This window comes from Diospyros lotus, chromosome 1 (assembly GCF_014633365.1).
Source record: "Diospyros lotus cultivar Yz01 chromosome 1, ASM1463336v1, whole genome shotgun sequence".
Lineage (NCBI taxonomy): Eukaryota > Viridiplantae > Streptophyta > Magnoliopsida > Ericales > Ebenaceae > Diospyros > Diospyros lotus.
In genome coordinates, this window is record NC_068338.1 from 36631502 (window position 1) to 36651266 (window position 19765).

At 39.1% G+C, this 19765-nt stretch overlaps 2 protein-coding genes across 6 annotated transcripts; both read left to right on the forward strand.

Moving 5' to 3' along the window:
- The first annotated feature begins 182 nt into the window (after nucleotides 1–182).
- Nucleotides 183–1699, forward strand: LOC127809854 (transcription termination factor MTERF15, mitochondrial-like). The gene is made up of 2 exons (XM_052348995.1): nucleotides 183–1425; nucleotides 1532–1699. The coding sequence occupies exon 1, from the start codon at nucleotides 250–252 to the stop codon at nucleotides 1372–1374; it is 1125 nt and encodes a 374-aa protein (XP_052204955.1). The 5' UTR covers nucleotides 183–249; the 3' UTR covers nucleotides 1375–1425; nucleotides 1532–1699.
- A 2487-nt stretch (nucleotides 1700–4186) lies between these two features.
- On the forward strand, nucleotides 4187–19687 carry LOC127790478 (GTP-binding protein At2g22870). 5 transcript variants are annotated; one of them, XM_052320029.1, is made up of 5 exons: nucleotides 4187–4846; nucleotides 7047–7116; nucleotides 17927–18089; nucleotides 18476–18729; nucleotides 19052–19687. In XM_052320029.1, exons 1-4 carry the CDS (start codon nucleotides 4360–4362, stop codon nucleotides 18692–18694), a joined length of 939 nt encoding a protein of 312 aa, XP_052175989.1. In that variant the 5' UTR covers nucleotides 4187–4359; the 3' UTR covers nucleotides 18695–18729; nucleotides 19052–19687. The 5 variants fall into 5 exon arrangements, with proteins under 5 accessions (XP_052175989.1, XP_052175997.1, XP_052176004.1 ...); XM_052320037.1 differs by having other exon boundaries at nucleotides 19328–19687; XM_052320044.1 differs by having other exon boundaries at nucleotides 19333–19687.
- The last annotated feature ends 78 nt before the right edge of the window (nucleotides 19688–19765 follow it).

Below are 19765 nucleotides of genomic sequence, written 5' to 3' on the forward strand. Positions count from 1 at the left end.
TTATGATTTATACAGCATGATCCGTGGATATTATTATTTATTTAAAAGAACTGAGAAGTTACAAGTAAATGGAGAGAGATGGCGGGTTCTTCAAAGCGGATGGGACCCGACCCGGCCCAAGTCTGATGATCCGGGTGTGAAGCAGTGTGAGCGACGAGGGCAAGCTTAGCAGAATTTAACAACAATTTGGTCAAATTGGTACATAGGAAGCTGCTGCCATTTCCTTCCCCCCACCACACACACAGAGCAATGGCCGCTTTCTTCTGCGGAAAATTGCGCCCATCAAACGGAATTATTGGCAGCTCACGGCGGCGCATTATCCAACTCCAAAGAGCTCCTTTTGCACCGCCCTTCGAAAGATTCTTCTCGTCAGAGAGACTCCCGTCGAAAGACGAAGAGCAAGAGCTTGCCATCGCTGCCTCCTCATCCAAGAAAGTAGCCGGGAACGCGGAGCTTGTCAAGACCATCCTGAGGGACTACGGATTCACCAACGCCCAGATCTCCAAAATCGTCGCCGTGCGCCCCTCTATTCTATCTTGCAATCCAGACAAAATCCTCCTTCCCAAACTCGAGTTCTTCCGCTCCATAGGCCTGTCGAGCACGGACCTCCCGAGAATCGTCTGTGCAAACAAGAGCCTGTTGTCCCGCAGCCTGGAAAAGAAGCTTATCCCTTGCCATAATTTCCTCAAGAGCGTGCTTCTTCTCGACGGAAATGTCGCCAAGATGCTGAAGCGTGGCCCCGGCATTCTTCTGTACGACGTTCACAAGACGATTGCCCCAAATATAGCAGCACTGAGAGAAGCGGGCGCGCCCCAATCCATCATCCTCTTCATGTTGACTCGTTTCCCCCGCGCGATACATCAGGATACACAGAAGTTCAAAGAAAGCCTGAACAAAGCCATGCAAATGGGATTCCACCCGTCGAAATCGATATTCGCGAATGCCGTCCAAGTGCTCTGTGAAATGCGCGATTCAACTTGGGATCATAAAATGGAGGTTTACGGGCGCTGCGGCTTGTCCAGATATGAAGTTCTGCTGGCGTTCAGGTCACACCCACTCTGTATGTACTTATCTGAGGAGAAAATTACGCGAGCAATGGACTTTCTTGTTAAGAAGATGGGTTGGAAGCCAGCCGCCATTGCCCGGTGCCCTGCTGTCATCTTCTTGAAATTGGAGAAGAGGATCGTGCCACGATGCGCAGTTATTAAAGCTCTACTGGAACGTGGCTTGGTGAAGAAAGATATATGCTTGAGTACGTTTTTACTGCCCAGTGAGAAATCTTTCTTGGATTTGTATGTAAAGAGATATGAAGATGATGTTCCAGATCTGATGGGTGTTTATATGGGAAAGGGAACTTCTCATGCCAGGATCTGAGTAAAGGAGATGAAATCAGCCGAATTAATGGCTTTTGCATTGAAATCGTTTGTAAGTTTGTTTTTCATGTGATGTTATTAACCATCAAATTTAGTTTAGCTATTTTGAAATGTTTTGGAAGTGGAAAAATGATGCATTAACCGGCGTCGTGTGGTAGGAAATACGACCTTTTTAATATCATCTGCCGTAACCGGAGGTTGGGAAGGTGAAGGAGAGCGTTGAGATTGAGCTGGAGGCGCCATTGTTGTCTTTTAGGGCGAGAACCGGTGATTAATTTGTGAGGGTAAATTAAACATGCACTCTTCCATCTTTAAAAAAATGTAATTATTTATTTATTAAATTTTGTATTGTTATTAATTGCTTACTGAAATTTTTTTAACGTCAATCATACATAATCCGTTATATTATTATTTAATATTACCAACGAAAAATATCTACATGATTAATGAAATTCGAAATGAGCAACGAAAAATGCTTACGTAACTACAGAATTGAACATACACTTATTGAACTTTAAAAATATAATTATTTATTCACTGAACTTTATGATAAATTTAATACATACTTATTGAATTTTAAAAATATAATTATTTATTTACTAGACTTTTGAAGCAAATCAAATGAAAAAACTAAAATTAATAATAAATAAATAAATAACCAGCTCAAATTGTTCAATTCTATAAACAAATCAAAAGCATAAACTCAGCCAAAAAATTACCATAAAAATGTCTACTCGTGTGCCTCAATTGTGGAAGTAATACAAATGCAAAAATTCAACTAAGACAACAAATAAAAATAAATTGCTCAGATGCATTAATTCTTAAAGCAAACCAACAATAAAAACTCAAACTAATCAATCAGCATTCTTTAACTAATCATTAAATGAAAAAACTACATATTTTTTTTACTTTTATTTAGAATAATGAAATTCACAAATATGTATTCAATAATGAGATCAAAAACCAAAATTTTATTACAAAATTGTATTTATTCTATGCCAAAAATCAACAATCTTTAATCCACAAAATATGTATTGAAATCAATTTCTAGCTCTTGATCTCATTATTGAATATATTCTTATAGATTTCATTTGTCGTGTCATAAGCAAAGGGCCATTAAAAAACCTAAAAACTCAAAATATTTTTTTGGACTAAAAGGCATAAATTTCTCATATACAGAGGGTCCAACACAAATGCACAAACAGGATAACTTAAACATCCAAAAATTTATCCGAAAAGATAATCAATTACCCATCAAGAATTATAATTTTGAAATATTGAGATAAATGTTATCCATAAAATATATATGCCATCTATAATAATTTGAGTCTTAGTTAGACTATAATTAATCAAAAAAAACATTATATGTAAAAGATATATGTCATTTATAACAAATCTACTTTCAATCAGATCATGATTAATCAATATAAGCGTTATTTACAATAATTATAATTCTATTATATTTTATATTTATTTATAAATAAGTAAACATTCATTCACAAAAAAGTATAATGTCTCTATACTAGTTTTAATATAGCTTATTTCATTATACTTAGTATCTAATTTAAGTATCAGAGTGTTTACGGGAGAACCTTCATGTGTCATTTGATTGTTTTTTTATTTTTGCACATTCAAACAGTTTGACGACAGCGTTTTCAATAAAATAAATTAATTATTGTATTAAATCAACATCATTGTTTTTAATGGAGGTAGAAAAATATGCAATTCTTCATTTATTGATTAGTTAAAGGACGTTGAGTGATTAGTTTAAGTTTTTATTATTAGTTTGCTTAAAGAATTAATGCATCTAAACAACATGCCTTTACCTGTTATATTGGTTAAGTTTTTGCATCTACATTACTTGTAGAATTAAGGCACTTGAGCAAACATTTTTATCTGTTTTTTAGTTGGAATTTTCCCACATTGTTTGTTTACAAAGTTTAGTAAGTAAGTAATTATATTTTTAAAATTCAATAAATATATATTAAATTATTTATTCATGTGGACATTTTTCCTTAGTCACTTCAAATTTTATTAGTCATGTAAGTATTTTTCATTTGTAATATCAGACACTGATGTAATGAGTAATAGATTGTTAATATTGAATAAAATTTAATAAATAAATAATAATAATAATAAAAATTTCAGTGCATAACTAGATATATTCTTAAAGTACAGTGACTATCTTGATTTTACTCGATTTGTGAAGGTGTAATGGAGAAATTGATATTGAGGCAGCATCGATTTGAAGTTAACAGTAGATTGAAGTTAAGAGGGATGATATTGTCACCCATAGTTTGACAGAGAGTTTTCCACCATTGGGAAATCGAGGTTTCTTATTGCATTTCGAGCCTCCGTATTTTGCCTAATTTAATTTTATTTCCTAATTTCGTGAATTTTCATTTTACCACCGCCGGATCAAATCAAATTTGAGTAAATTATAATAATGACTTTTAATATTTAACCTTTATAGTTATATAAATATTTTTGACGTTCTTAAAATGATATTAATTTTTTTTATTGTAAAAGATGAAAAAAGGAATTTTTTATTTTTAAAGGATTAAAAGTGAATATATAAAAACTTTATAATTATTATCGTAAATACTTAATTTGTTTTTACAATCATCATATCATATTTTAAGTTTTACTTTTACAAAATCATAATATTTACCTTAAATTCCAGAAACAAATATCTAAGAGAGTTTTCAGTTTTGAACAAAAATATATTAATGTTTTTTTTTTATTTGAAAATTTATATTTTATTTTTTTCAATTTTCCTGTTATCTCAACCAAGCTCCACCCTGCTGTGACAGTACTGATATTTTCTGCCCGTTGCACTCTCCGGTGCCACCCCACGCCCCAACAACGCCGATAAGACCCGCCGCCGGCTCTTGACTATCAGAGAGAAAGAGAGAGAGAGAGAGAGAGGGAGAGTTCATGGGCATCTTGAAACCCTAAACCCTTATGAGAAGAAGCAGATAGAACCATGTCAATCTTTCATCTTCCAAGGCTCCCCTCTCACTTCCCCATCTTCATCTGCTCGAAGCCCATATTGCCCGCCGCCGCCGCACTCTTCTCCTCCCCCAAAACCAACCCAATCTCCCACTTCTCCTCAATCCCAACTCTCTCCACTCTCCCCTTACAAACCCCCGAAAATCTCTCCCCCTCGGAAGAGCCCCACCTCGAGATTCCGATAGACAAGCTCTTTGTCCCGCCCGAAACCGACGTTTCACCCCAAAACGCGCCCCTGAGCTCGAGAATCTTGAAGGGTTCCAACATCGTGCTGAGCAAGTACGCCGGGGACGCCCAGGTGTCGCAGGCGGAGTTCGTGAAGAGCAGTGTTCGGACAGAGGATTGTCCCTCCGACGGGATGCCGGAGTTCGCGCTTGTGGGGCGCTCAAATGTCGGGAAATCTTCGCTGCTCAATTCGCTTGTTAGGCGGAAGAAGCTCGCTCTGACTTCGAAGAAGCCCGGTGAGCAATGTGTTTGATTTTCTTTTGATAGTACTACATTTTATATGCAAATTAGCTTGTTTTGTAGATCAGCAAGTCTTTTAGCAGCTCATTCAATTTGTTCTCTCTCTCTCTATATATGTTGAAATTAAAGCTATAGTCTAGCATTGGGTTTGGAGTATGGAATCGCGAATTTCAAATGGCTTTTTAGTTTGGGGCTTCAGTTCAATTTAAGATTGGCTGGAACTGGATGTATGAGGCTGCAAATCTTAATGGGACGCTAATAGTATTCATGGCTCGATGACGAGAGACATTCAAGGGGAATCTTGATGTGGGATTTCAGTCTAGATAAGAGATTGAGGTTGCGATTGCTAATAATATTGTTGTAGCCTCGTAGGATGGATGAATTTTGAGATACCAGAATAGACTTGAAATTAATGTTCACTTGAGGAGGGAGATGGAACAACTTGGGAATAAGATGGAGCATCAGTTGGTCCATAAAGGCACGGGGACACTCAGTACGCGTGCAACATACAACTGACACGTATGAGACATGTTGTCTAGAATATCTAATTATTTTATTTTTATCTATTGGCCACATTGTTAGTCATGCGACTCATGTCTAGAGGTGTGTAAAATGGGTCAGTCTGCTCAGCCCAACATGCGTGGGTTGCATCTAGGCATGATCCAATACGAACAATGTGAAGCCATCGGTTGCCCAAATGCAGTCCGGCCTAGGACTAGGTCAGGCATGGCATGAGCCAAATGTTGGCCAGAATTGTTGGGCCTCATTTGGCCTGGCTAGCAGCCAAATTGTGCAATGCTGCCCTTGCAGCCCTCCAATGGTCCAATTATTGACCTCTATATAAAGTATGTGAATGGCATTTCAAATTTCCCTCTCTCTCTATCTATCTCTCTCAAGTTCCAAAATTTTATTAAATCTCTTTTGTCAACATTTTATTCAACTGAAACTATTCACTACATTGTTTTGTAATTTTTTTTTTAAATATTCACATCCAGAATTTTTTAATTTTTGGAATATTGTATCTAAAGTTTTTAATCTTCATGATTAGTTTTGGACAATATTGTGTTTCATCTTCCTAGAGCCCCAAAGGGATGCATCTTCATCACAACCCCCATATCATGGTATATTATCAATGCATCCGCCACGCCTTCACTCTCCTATTCCTCCTCCAAAAATTGATTTAGCGAGTTCTGATTTCTAGAACCTATTGATTTCACAATGATTCCCAAATCACAAGAAGTATATGGTACTTCTTTAGTTTGGAGTTTAATTTCCTTTACAAACTTAGTAAAACAACATCATTTTTTGTAAGCCTCAAATGCTAAATTAAACCTTATGCTTTTGAAAAATGAAGCTATTTGTGTGTGTGTGGGGGGGGGGGGGGGGGTTATCTAGTGTACAAGTTTCTGCACCCATGAGCTTCCTTCAAAGATATCTTGAGTATTTTTAAAAGAGGCTGGGGTGGAAAAGGAAGATTCATGAAATTTTCATGATGATAATTGATACCTAGTCCGTCCTCCTTTCTTGAACTTTGGAAGGTTTAGATATACTTTTCCCATATTATTTCAAGCAAAGGTGAAATGAGAACAAAAAACTTTCATTCCTCATCAGGAGTAAGTTCCCATAAGATTTGCAGCAATACTAAATTATTTTGCAATTCTAAGAGATAAATCAGGATAGCTGCGAAATTGGAAGAACTTGGGAGGGACTCTCCTCCTCCCTTGGGTGCAGATCTCTTTTCCTCCTACATCTCAGCTTGTGGGGATAAGATGTTTCATTTTTATCTTGCTCCATTCACTTGATTGTTTTGTTCTGAGATGCCCAAAATCACTCATCAATATTTATCCCCTGCATCATCAACATTTTCAGGATTGTAGCCCCTTACCTGGCAGGGAATATCGAATCTTTAAACAGTCATTTCTCTATTCAATAACTTCTTAGGTCAGAACTTATGTCCAAAATGTGAGACAAGGTTCTGGGCTACATCATAGATTTTGTACATAATTTTTTCTGTTGCTTGATAATCCATTGCATTTTCACTTATTAAGGTTTGGATTTTTTTTAATGTTGAAATGGAATTACAAGGATTGTTCTTATAAGTTTTACATAATTAGCTAGTTTTCATTCTATCTGCCCTATAATTCTATGGAGAAGAAAAGCCAGTATTTATTTATTATTTATTTTTTGTACTTGCAGGGAAGACACAATGCATCAATCATTTTCGAATCAATGATAGTTGGTACCTAGTTGATTTGCCAGGATATGGGTATGGCTGAGAATCTAAATTCTACATTTGCCTTTGTTTATCTAGATTGACCTTGCAATTCAGAAAATATATATGTGCTGAAATCAGTGTATTCAATAGAATAGAAGATGATAGACATACTGACAGAAGTACATTTTTGTTAACTAGCATATAATGACTGTGACTTGGTTTTTTGGCAGAACATTTTGGTCAAGCCAAATGGGGTAAAAACTTAATTTTTTTACAGAAGTATTTCCAGAGGTCTTTGATTTATGCACCTGTAGTAGTTAATTTGCCTAAAATTAATCATCACATGCCTCTCTCTCTCTCTCTTGTGTTTAGTCTACTTTCAAGACATGGCATGAGCAAAAAATCATAATTATTTGATATACAAAGAAGTTTGAATATTTGTTCTAACGCAGATTATTGAATTCTCACAACCTTTAGATTTAAGTCCTATGCACATGCCTCACTGTTTTTCAATAGGGTCAGAGTTTTCCTTCTGCCTCATGCTACTATTTTGAATTTATTTCTTATATCAAGAATGTGATGGAACCAAGAACAATAAAATGCAAACATTGGGAAACAACTCTATTTTTCAATTCAATAATCAAGGCTGCCCTCAGAATACACTAAAAGAAGTTTATGTAGGATGTTAACAAACCCTAGCCAATTTTGCTCTTTTCAATCATCTGTTTTGCGCAAGCATTGCCACATTATGTTGAATAGCATCAGTTTTTCCATCACATACAGAACCAAGTACTTAATTATAATCATCCACTGAAAGACCTAAGATTTCTTCACTTCTAAAAGGTAAGACTTGAGCTTTGTTGCACAATTTTCAAATATTTTCCATAGTTTCTGAGCAATTGGTAGAACCTTGACTGTCTTTGCTTAAGCTAGTCAGGAGAGTAGAGATCAGCTCAATTGAACCATCCTCACTTAATTCCAATACAACACAAAGATCAGCAAGAACATATCAAACCTTAATCCCACTAGGTGGAGTTGGCTACATGAACTCTAACTCATCGATCATCTCTATCAATGTCCATATCTTCTGTACTTAACTCCAACACAAGATTCATAATTGTTTCCATGTCAGGAAAGACATTTCCTGGATGATGGTCTCTTATAGCTTTCAGACCATTTTCCGAAATCTATAACAGACCATCATCTAGGTAATGTCTTTCCTGACATGGAAACAATTATGAATCTTGTGTTGGAGTTAAGTATAGAAGATATGGACATTGATAGAGATGATCTGTGAGTTAGAGTTCATGTAGCCAACTCCACCTAGTGGGATTAAGGTTTGATATGTTCTTGCTGATCTTTGTGTTGTATTGGAATTAAGTGAGGATGGTTCAATTGAGCTGATCTCTACTCTCTTGACTAGCGTAAGCATGGAAAGCCAGGAGTTTCTCTACCCATTGCTTAGAAACTGGGGAGAGTCTTTGAAAATTGTGCAACAAAGCTAAAGTCTTACCTTTTAGAAGCAAAGAAATCTTGAGCCTTAAGTTTATTAAATACTAATCTATTGGTCAAACTTGGGACTTAGTTCCATTTTCTACGGACATGAACCTTATTGGTTGCAAGTGGGTGTATCGAATAAAGTATAATCTTGATGGAACAATTCTTAAACACAAGGCTAGGTTGGTAGCCAAGGGTTTTCTTCAAACACTGGGGGTTGATTGTGCTGAAACTTTTAGTCTAGTTGTTAAGGCTCCAACTATTCGAGTTTTGTTTACCTTAGCTATTACATTTGGATGGGACATATAACAAGTAGACATTAATAATGCCTTTTTAAATGGTGATTTGACCGAAGATGTTTATATGTCTCAACCTGAAGGGTTTATTGATTCTCGGTTTCCCTCTCATGTTTGTAAGCTTAGAAAATCTCTCTATGGCCTTAAACAGGCACACCTCGGGCATGGTATACTAAGTTGAGAGTTGCTTTACAGTCATGGGGATTTATAAGAGCTGTTTCGGATGCCTCACTATTCATTAAAAGAACTTCTCAGTTTGTATTATTTGTCCTGGTATATGTTGATGATATATTGATCACTAGTTCTAATTCAACAGCTCTTGGAGATTTTATTCGTGATTTAGACACAAACTTTGCTCTAAAACTCTAGGATCAGTTCATTATTTTCTTGGCTTTGAAGCTCATAGAAATAAAGCTGGAATTTATCTTACACAGTCTAAATATGCTTTGGATTTATTGAAGAAAGCTGATATGCAAGATTGTAAATCATGTGACACTCCTATAAATTATGCTGTGTCACTAACTAATAAAGGTGATTCTTTTGAAAATCCATCTCTATATCGTACAATCATTGGCTCTTTACAATGCTTAACCTACACCAAAGTAGATATCTCTTTTGCTATCAATAAGCTTAGTCAATTCTTATCCTCTCCAAAGCAGTAGCATTAGACAACTTGTAAGCGGTTGCTTAGATATGTAAAGGACACTCTTGGTCTAGGTCTCTTTTTCTCACCAGCACCTCTTGATTTACCGTTGGTTGTATATACTGATGCGGATTACGTCGGATGTAAAGTTAGAAGGCGCTCTACTAGTGGTGTTTGTGTGTTTCTTGGGCACAATTTGATAGTTTGGAGTTCAAGGAAGCAATCAGTGGCTGCTCGATCAATTGGAGAGGTAGAATATAGAGCTGTTGCACAAGGGGTGACTAAGATATTATGGCTGAAATCTTTGTTTTCAGAGCTGGGTTATAAGAGTGGTTCAAAACCTATATTATGGAGTGATAACATGGCTGCAAAAAGTATTGCTGAAAATCGGTATTTCATTCTCGTACTAAACATTTTGAGATTGATGTTCATTTTGTGCGAGAAAAAGGTTGAAAATGGTGAGGTTGAAATTCAGTATGTGCCTACTTTACATCAATTAGCTGATATTTTCACTAAGAATTTGCCAAGAAGCAGGTTTCAGTTTTTGTGTGAGAAAATCAGTCTAAAAGAATCACCTATTCAATTAGCCTCAGCTTCCCAAGGTGTTTCAGGAAAGCAGTGTCACAACCCTAGGATTAGTTAGGGTTGTGATAGGAATTGGGAGAAGAAATCAGAATTATAGGAGGGGGAAAATCAGTAGAAGGAGAGAGAGATATTGAGAGAAAGGGGGAGAACTTGAGGGAGATTGGAGAGAGTCTTAAGAGAGAAAATCAGATTTCATTCATTCCATTAAAGCATATCCAGTAAACTCCTAACAGTAGCCTTATATAGGCGTCATTGACTTCTAACAGCCTAGCCACTTGCTAACAATATATCCTAACAGTTATTATAAACATATTACAAGATTACCTCCCTTTTATTATATTCCTATTACAACATTGACCCTCCTATACTTCTAGGTACTTGACAATTCCCCCCACCTTAAAATGTTTCTTGTCCCCAAGAAACTTATTATCGTTGAGTTGCTCTTTCTTCATCCCACTCCCACTTTCACTCTCTGTTCAATCTCTTTTTCCCTCTTTCTCCTTCTAGGCTTCTTCTTCTTTGTTCTTCAAATTCCAAGAATCGTCACCGACATAACTTAGACCAGCACTTCAATAGGGGCAACTAGATTGACCTCAATGGCTTCAGATTCAAATCTGAATGCTTGAATAGCAGACCGAAGCTTAGAGTCCTCAATATTGTTGTCTATGTTTCTTATGAATAGAGTTCGAGATGGTTGTTCTCCATGAGGATGTTCTCCATAAATCAAACTAATAGATTCTCCAAAATGACAATAAGGGAAGTTGTCCTTTCCCAAGTCCAATTCTCCAACACTCGGTTTCTCTAGGGTCGATGAAGCAACTGAATTTCTGTCTTCTGTTCCTATTCTTCCATCCATTTTCCCCAACAATTAAACCATTTGCCCCTGTCGGTAATTCTGCCACATCTTCGTCTCGTTCATCAGAATTTTTCTGAAGCTCACTCTCAACATTTTTTTCCTCCACATCAGCAACATCTTCTTCCTTTAGCTTACTAGGATTCACTCCTATTGAATGGTTGTCGGAATCCATCATTTTCTGGTTAGAATTTTCAGAATGATCATCTGCCACATTCCTTCTCTGTTTGTTGAAGAATTCTGCTGGAAACTTATAGTTGTACTCCTTCTTCGGCTGCTCTATGTTAAGGAAATCCTCTTTGTTAAAACTCCCATGATAATCCTCAAATATTCGGCGGGAAAATTATAATGATACTCCTTAGATAGTATCATTGCAAACTCTTGCAACTTTTCACGTATCATTTGGCTGAATTCTTTGCTCGATTCATGTACCACACTTCTTGTTCCTTTGTCCAATTAGTTGATCCCCATCTCCAACTTCTTTTCCCATGCATAAGGCTTCTGGCCGAACTTCCCCTGATGTCTATCTCTAGCTGAACATGTAACATCCTTCTGTTGCAAGTTAGGCTCCCATGGTCTCATGCAGGCTTTGCTCGTCATGGCAAAAATTTCACGAATTGGACAAGCCACGGGCCAAGAAATCAAAGTGTTGTCCATCCTAAATCCCCACACTTCCCTTTTGTAACTCCTCACCCAATCACCTCTAAAATTGATCCAATAAGTGGCAAATTGCAGCCACTGTTATGCTTCAAGGTAAGTCTATTGTAGCAGCGGAAGAAATCACACACTTACAACGATTTGATCGGCCTTCTAGAGTTCCCTAGATCTCCATCTGAAGTGTGAATCAACGCTACAGTGGTCACCTTCACAACCGAGATCGCCAAAGTCACTAAACTGATCTAGATCGCCTGCTGATCCTGGTTTCCGTAATCACCTTCAAATTCCGAGAGTCAAGCTCTTTGCATCGGAATCAACTGGTCAAGCCGTCTTCCAATTCCAAGCCTCAAACATCAGCCGACCTCTTCTCCTTGTGCGTCAAAATCAATTCTAAGATTCTATTGGGGATCTCTTGGTTGCTTCTTTGTCTTGAACGCCCAATTCACCAGAATATTTGGCTCGCCGAAATTTGCTCAAGGTTCTACTTCGACAGCACCTTCCCAGTTTGCACCAACCATTACCAGAATTCCGACATTGAACTCGCTGCTATAAATAGCCTACCACAATCGCGATCAACCAGCTTTAGGACTTCCAATTCCGTTGGATTCACCGAACCACTTGGATCGTCTCAAGCCCCGCTGCCTCAATCGCCAACAATCGCCCACCTCACAGTAGTCGCTTTGAAGCCTCCTCGATCTAGAACTTAATCACTGAAAATGGGAGAACTTGAGGGAGATTGGAGAGAGTCTTAAGAGAGAAAATCAGATTTCATTCATTCCATTAAAGCATATCCAATAAACTCCTACCAACAGCCTTATATAGGCGTCATTGACTTCTAACAGCCTTACCAGTTGCTAACAATATATCCTAACAGTTATTATAAACCTATTACAAGATTATCCCCCTTTTATTATATTCCTATTACAGCATTGACTCTCTTATACTCCTTGGTACATGACAAGCAACTGGTTAGAAGGGAGTCTCAATTGAGGGGGAATGTGAAAGGAAATATTACATAAGATGTGTTTGATGTTTCTGTTATTTAATTATATTGTGTATGTTGTAGCAATTAGTTTTGAACGTGTGCTTATGACTGATGTGTTTCATTATGTCGGTAGTTTAGGCTTTGGCAGAGTATATAATCAGCTTAGCCTTATTTTTCTGTAATTCATTCATTCTTCTTCTATCGAGAAATATAGAGCACTTTCCTCCTCATCATCTGTGTTCTACTTTCTGCCCTAATTCAATTATTACAGTTTCCTTCATCTTTGCTTGTGCCTGCAACAGTTGGGATTGCAACTCTTCCAAAAAAGAATCCCGCTCCAATAATTGTTGTTCAATTATCAAAACAACAGTGGTGCCCTTCTCGAACCTCATTAGTGGGGGGGAGGTTCACGCCCATAGACTATCTGGAATGGAGTCAATCTAGAAAAGACATGGAAGGAAGTGTTATACCAATATTCCACCCATGGCAGCCAGCTTTACCATGCCTTAGGCTTGGAGGAGGAGAAGCAGCGAAGGTACGTCTGTAAGGTGCGATTTAAGACCTCCATTTGGCCATCAAACTGAGGATGGTAAGATGTGCTTCTATTCAATTGAGTGCCTTGCAGCCTGAATAATTCTTCCTAAAAATGGCTAACAAAAATTCTATCTCTATCAGAAACAATAGAATTTGGAACCCCATATAACCGTACAATCTCCTTCACAAAAATTCCCGCAACACTAGCCACTGTAAAAGGGTGTTTCAAGGCGATAAAATGTCTGTATTTACTTAGTCGATCCACTACCACCAAGATAGTATCCATCTTTGCTGACTTGGGTAACCCTTCGACGAAATCCGTGGACACATCTTCCCAAACTCGAGTAGGAACTGGAAGCAACTGTAGCAATCCACCGGGTGATAGAGCCTCATATTTATTCTGCTGGACATATTGCTGAATGTCCCGCTTCATCCCCACCCAATACACATTGGTGGCTATCCTCTTATAAGTCTTGAGAAACCCGAAATTACCCCCAACCGGTCCATCATGCCCTTCCTTTAACATTAATGAAATTAAAGCAGACCCTTTAGGAAGATACAACCTGCCCTTGAATAACAAATGGACATCCACCAACGCAAAGTTGGGTTTGCTAGAAGGATTCGCCTGTACTTCTCTAACAATTTGTTGGAGTGTCACTTCTCATTCCACCTGTTTTTTTATTTGGTCTAGCTGCAATATTTGGGGAATGGAGAGCGCCATTAACGTGGTGGGAGAATGGAGGCTTGAGAGAGCATCAGTTGCTCGGTTCTCCAATCCAAGACGATATTAGCTGCTCGGTTCTCCAATTTGGGGCGATATTGAATCTCAAAATCGTACCCCATCAGCTTCATAACCTATTTTTGACACTCCAGACTGACCACCTGCTGCTCCATAAGAAATTTAAGGCTTCGTTAATCTGTCCTAATAACAAAATTACGCCCGAGTAGATAATGTCACCACTTCCTTACTGCAAATACTATCGCCATCAATTCCCTCTCATACAATGACCTATATTTCAACCAGTGGGATTTAGGGAGTGGCTGAAAAAGGCAATTGGTTGTTGTTCATGCATTAAGACTGCCCCTAATCGATGCCCAGATGCATCAGTCTCAATAATGAATTCCCTTGAAAAATCCGGCAAAGCCAACACGGGCAGATCGGTCATCGCCTTAAGGGATTGAAAAGCCTACTCTGCTAATTCATCCCAAAAGAAATTACCCTTCCGAAGGCAGTCTGTCAATGGCCATGCCAACTTTCTGTTATTCTTTACAAATATCCAATAATACCCTGTAAGGCCCAAGAACCCTCGAAGTTCACACAAGGACTTAGGGCTAGGCCACTCCATAACCGCCTTAACTTTAGAGCTATATATAGCCACGCTTTCTTGAGAAATGACGTGCCCCAAATACTCAATCTTCCTCTACCCAAACTGACACTTCTTCGCAGCATACAGTCGGTGAACTACTAGGAATCCCAACACACACACCTTAAATGTTCCCTTTGTTCGACCATGTCCTTATTGTAAACCAAAATGTCATAAAAAAACACCAAAATGAAGTGCCTCAAATGCTCCTTAAGGACCTCATTCATCAAAGATTGGAACGTGGCGGGGGCATTTGTTAACCCAAATGGCATAATAAAAAATTCATAATGTCCCTCATGTGTGCGAAAAGCAATCTTAGGAATGCCATTAGGTGTTATTCGTATCTAATGATACCTTGATTTCAAGTCCAACTTGAAGAAAACAACAGCCCCATTCAATTCATCCAATAATTCTTCAATAACTGGAATTGGAAATCTATCAGGAATTGTTACCTTGTTTAAAACTTGATAGTCAATACAAAATCTCCAACCTCTATCCTTCTTCTTGACTAGCAACAATGGGCTGGAAAAAGGATTCACATTCGGCCTGATAAGCCCGGCCGCCAACATCTATCGAACCAGCCTCTCAATCTCATTTTTCTGAAGGTGGCGATACCAATAGGGACGTACATTCACTGGTGGCACTCCTGGTTGCAATGTAATCATGTGGTCCCGCCTTCGGTGTGGGGGAAGCTCACATGGCTCCTCAAACACATGCCTGAACTTTGCTAGCAGCTCCTATAAGTTGTCAAGGACTGCCCCTCCTGCTTCCCTTTCCTTGGCAGTTAAACTCCCCAACTCCAACAACACCCGTTTACCATTCTCTCTAAACGCCCTTATCATCAACTTCAACTTTACCAAGGTTTTACTGAGGTTGGGATCCTCGTGCAGTGTTATGGTAGCTCCCCCTACTCTAAACTTCATAACTAATGAGCCCCAATCCACTTGTGTCTTCCCTAGTGTGGCCAACCACTTCATTCCGAGGATTACGTTTGAGCTTCCCAGCTCCAATGGCGGGAAATTCTCCACTACTTCCACATTTTGCAACGTTAAGGTTACCCCCTTACACACTCCAACCCCTTGAACAGCCATGCCCGACCCCATGATCACACCATAGCCTCTTGTTTGTGTTTGGACCAATCCCAATTTCTGCACCGATTCAGACGCTATAAAGTTATGGGAAGCTCTGTTGTCAATTAAGACCACCACCTCCTGGCCCTCTATTTCCCCCCTTGATCTTCATGGTCTGTGGAGGGGTTAATCCCACTATCGAGTTTATGGACAGCTCCACTACTTCTCCCATTTTAACCATATCGCCTTCCTCCACTAAATTCTCCCCTGTTTCAGCTCCTTTTATATCTCCCTCTTCTTCTTCCCTTTCCTCGTAAATTACCATCACCTGCAGCTCTTTGTTCTTGCATTTGTGCCCAATCGTATATTTCTCGTCACAACAAAAACACAACCCCTTAGCTCGTCTAGCTTTGTAGTTCACTCTCACTTAGTTGTTTAAACGGGGGGCTGCTCCGCTTACCAACTTTCGGAGGTTGATGAAAGGAGCCAGGGCTGGTGGTCGTTGATTTGGGCGACGCCACCGCCGGGGGGGGGGGGGGGGGTGAGACAATTACTCGGTGGTTGGCGATTGGGGTTGCAGGGGCATGTGCTCTATTTGGACTGGGACCGGAATGGCTCCCTCAAACCACCAGATTCCTCTCCTCAATTCGTTGGGCTAGGTCCATCATCTACTCTAGCCCAATCGATCTCAACACCCTCATCTCTGCTCATATGTCGGGTCTCAACCCATTTATAAAGTGTCCCTTCAGCAACGCTTCTGGCATGTCTTTGAGCAGTGAAGCTAGCATCTCGAAGTAGAGGCAGTAGTCCTTGACGGATCCCCACTGTCGAAGCGCAAGGAACCGCTCCTCCACCATGCCTTCCTACGTGGGTTGGAACCTATTCCTCATCATTGCTTTAAGCTCCTCCCAACTTCTCACTCGTCGCCTTTGCTACTCCCATTGGAACCAAGTAAGAGCAACTTCTTCAAAGCAGAGAGTAGCGGAGTCTAACTTCTCCTGCAACTGATTCACGAAGAGTATTGCTCAGCCCAAAACACCCAACCATCAAGGTCGTCTCCTTCAAACACGAGCATCTCCAAGCGTCGGCTCCTTCCTTTTGACCTCCCATAGCTCTTGTACCCATCGTCGACTTCCCTATTTTGGTTTCCCAGTTCAGGCGTGGCCTCCCTAGTGAGGGATGAACCCACCGGTAGGTTCTCACTAGATTGTTTCCCCTTCCTCCCTTCCTCCCTTTCTCCTGGTCCGCCCATCTCTCCATCAGAAGGCTAAATTGTTCCATCATTGTCGCCATGTTTTTCTCTATGTTTTGCACCCTCTGCAACTCATTTTTCATCGATTCCAATCCCATCTGCAAACTCTCCATCTTCCCTTCAATCTATTGTTGATAACTCTCCATTCTTCCCTCCAATTCCCCCACTCTCTCGAAGACAGTCACCCCCATGGATTGTTGCTCTGATACCAGAATGATAGAACCCTTACACAATTGATTGAATTTAGCACTAGAACAATAGGAATTCTTCGATTACCCAGGCTTACAGCAATAGCTATGAGCGAATATAAACAAAAGAAAGAAAAATCGGCCTATTCGAGAGGGCCTCACTCTCCAATGACTTCTTCCAAAATTTTCCAGATTCTATCTCTCTTCCTCCCCCCCCCCCCCCCCCCCCCCCCCCTTTTTATACCTATTCCTCATTCTGTTTCAGCCACATGAATGGATATTTCCCTCTAACCAACTTTTGACTCTTTTGCCCCTAAATCAATTTCCTTGGTTGCCCCTATTGTTCCCCTTCTTTTATGCCTTTGATAGGTGTGACTAACGGGAGTCCTAACACTAAATCACTTGTCAGTGATGCACTGTACCTCGCCTTTAGACTGAGATACAAGATGTTACATGTGCATTGGGTAAACTCATTGGGCAGACATAATAGCCTACAAACCATATGCACCACCAGTTGCTAACACAGAGGCCTGAACTTGCCCCAGGGAGGTTTGAACCTTGGTTTCAGGAGGAAACCACTGTAACTTCTTACCACCAGCCCAGCCCTTTGGGATTTTTGTCAGTGGTTTTAGTTGATTGTAAAACTAGCGTGCAATTCACACATATCTGATCAGAAAATCTGGCAACCTAGGCTTTACATAGCGGCAATGTATGGATCTTTTAACTCGAGTATTTTTCAGTCAAAATAAAAAATGTATTGTGAAAAATTCGAGTTGCTATCCTTTTGTTTTATTGTTTTCAAATGTGAGATCAGTATATAGCAATGAAGTTTTGTCCATTGAAGTTCACTCTACCAGCTTTTATTGGTTGAATTTTTTAAACTTTTGTTAGCTGAATCAGATGGTTCTGGCTCTGTCACTCACTTTTATATAAACAGGTTTGCAGCTGCACCTCAGGAACTTCGAACTGATTGGGACAAGTTTACCAAAGACTATTTCCTGAACCGGTCAACTTTGGTCTCAGTTTTCCTCCTCATAGATGCTAGCATCCCTGTGAAGACAATTGATCTCGAATATGCAAGTTGGCTGGGTCAAAATCAGGTAACTTTGAGTGATTTGCTTTTTCCTTTTCATTTCCTGGCTGAAGTAAAGTGGTCATTATTTACTGTACATTTGTGTTAGCTGCTAATGATGAAGATAAGAACAAAATATTGAATAACATGGAAGAACTCACTTAACCCACAAAAAAAAAAAAAAAAAGGATATTTTTTTTATCCACCCAGCCATTACATGCTATTCTTAATAAACTTCTAAATCTCTTAGGACTCTTAAAATCTCTCAAAACTTCATTTCTCTCATAGAACTCTTATCTGATAGGATTTTTCAATCTTCTAGGATGCTTTTAATTCTAATACTGCTCAAACTCTAGATAGAGCATAGCTCTCTTTTATTGCAATGATGAGTGAAGGTAAATTTGTTTCTTTCAGATCCCAATGACGTTAATATTCACCAAATGTGACAAGCGGAAGAAGAAAAAGAACGGAGGTAAAAGACCTGAAGAAAATGTGCTAGATTTTCAGGACTTGATACGTGACTTCTTCCAAACAGTGCCGCCTTGGATTATGACCAGCAGTGTCACCAATCAAGGTCGAGACGAGATACTCTTGCACATGGCTCAGCTGCGAAATTACTGGCGCAAACATTAGATACAAGTCTTCACCTTCTTTGGTTCTGATCCGTGGTGAGTTCATGTAGAATTTCCCTTCTTTATGTGAATGCTAGTTTCGTTTTCACAAAATATTTTCTTAAATCTTACTGCAATTTCCTAGGTTGATATTTGAGTAAAAGACTTGTAGGGGTAATAAAAACCTTTATCACACTAACCGGCAATGAATGATCTTTCAAACCCGATGGAGCGAGTGTCATTCTTACAAACTAGTTAGGCAATCTTTTATCCAAGCTACTTGGGAGAAAAGCCTATTTAATCTATTATCACTTTGCCCATCTTGCTACTTGACCTCATCTTAGAACCTGTCTACTCTGTCTTTCCCTCTTGTTGGTAGATCAATAGGCAAAAGGCTACCAGATCTAGCCTTGGTCCCTCATCCGGGCACTGGACTCCATTGCTACCAGATCTCAACTCACACTTGCAGGCGATTCAACGAACTCTGTAAATGTACAGGGTAAACGCGTGTTCATTTTCTTCTACATGTCTTTGTGATGTCAGTTGTGCCTATTTTTCCCCCAAACTTGGCATTAGGATCTCTAACCAGACACTGGAAAAATGGAACTGTTGTCTTCTGTGGTAAAACAATTTCAGATGAAACTCCTGTTTTCAGGACAGATGCTCTGAAAGTGAGAGATCAGTTTGTGTGATCCTAAATTCCTAATAGTTGAACCATAATCTTGGTCTTGTGATCACAGGAGAGAGGGGCCAAAGGAGGGGGAACTGCCTGACTGAAGAAGGATGGTTGCTTCAGAGACAAGAAGTCTGGCTAATTTTTCTGAAGCACTTGCAGAGATAAAAAAATTAAGAGACTGGGTGTTGATTGAGCGAACAACTTTGAAGAGTGACTTGTAAAATCTTATACGAGTGCTGGACAGGCACTAATGTTTGTTTTGTCCTTGTAAAACTCAAAAGCTGAGGTTGCGTTCTCTTTGCTTTTTAATTTTTAATTTTAAGTTTTGAATTTATTTTCTGTTTTCTGTTTTGATAGTCTATTTTTAGAAAATTGAAAACGCGTTCTCTTTGTCATTTTGAAAAACTATTTCTCAAA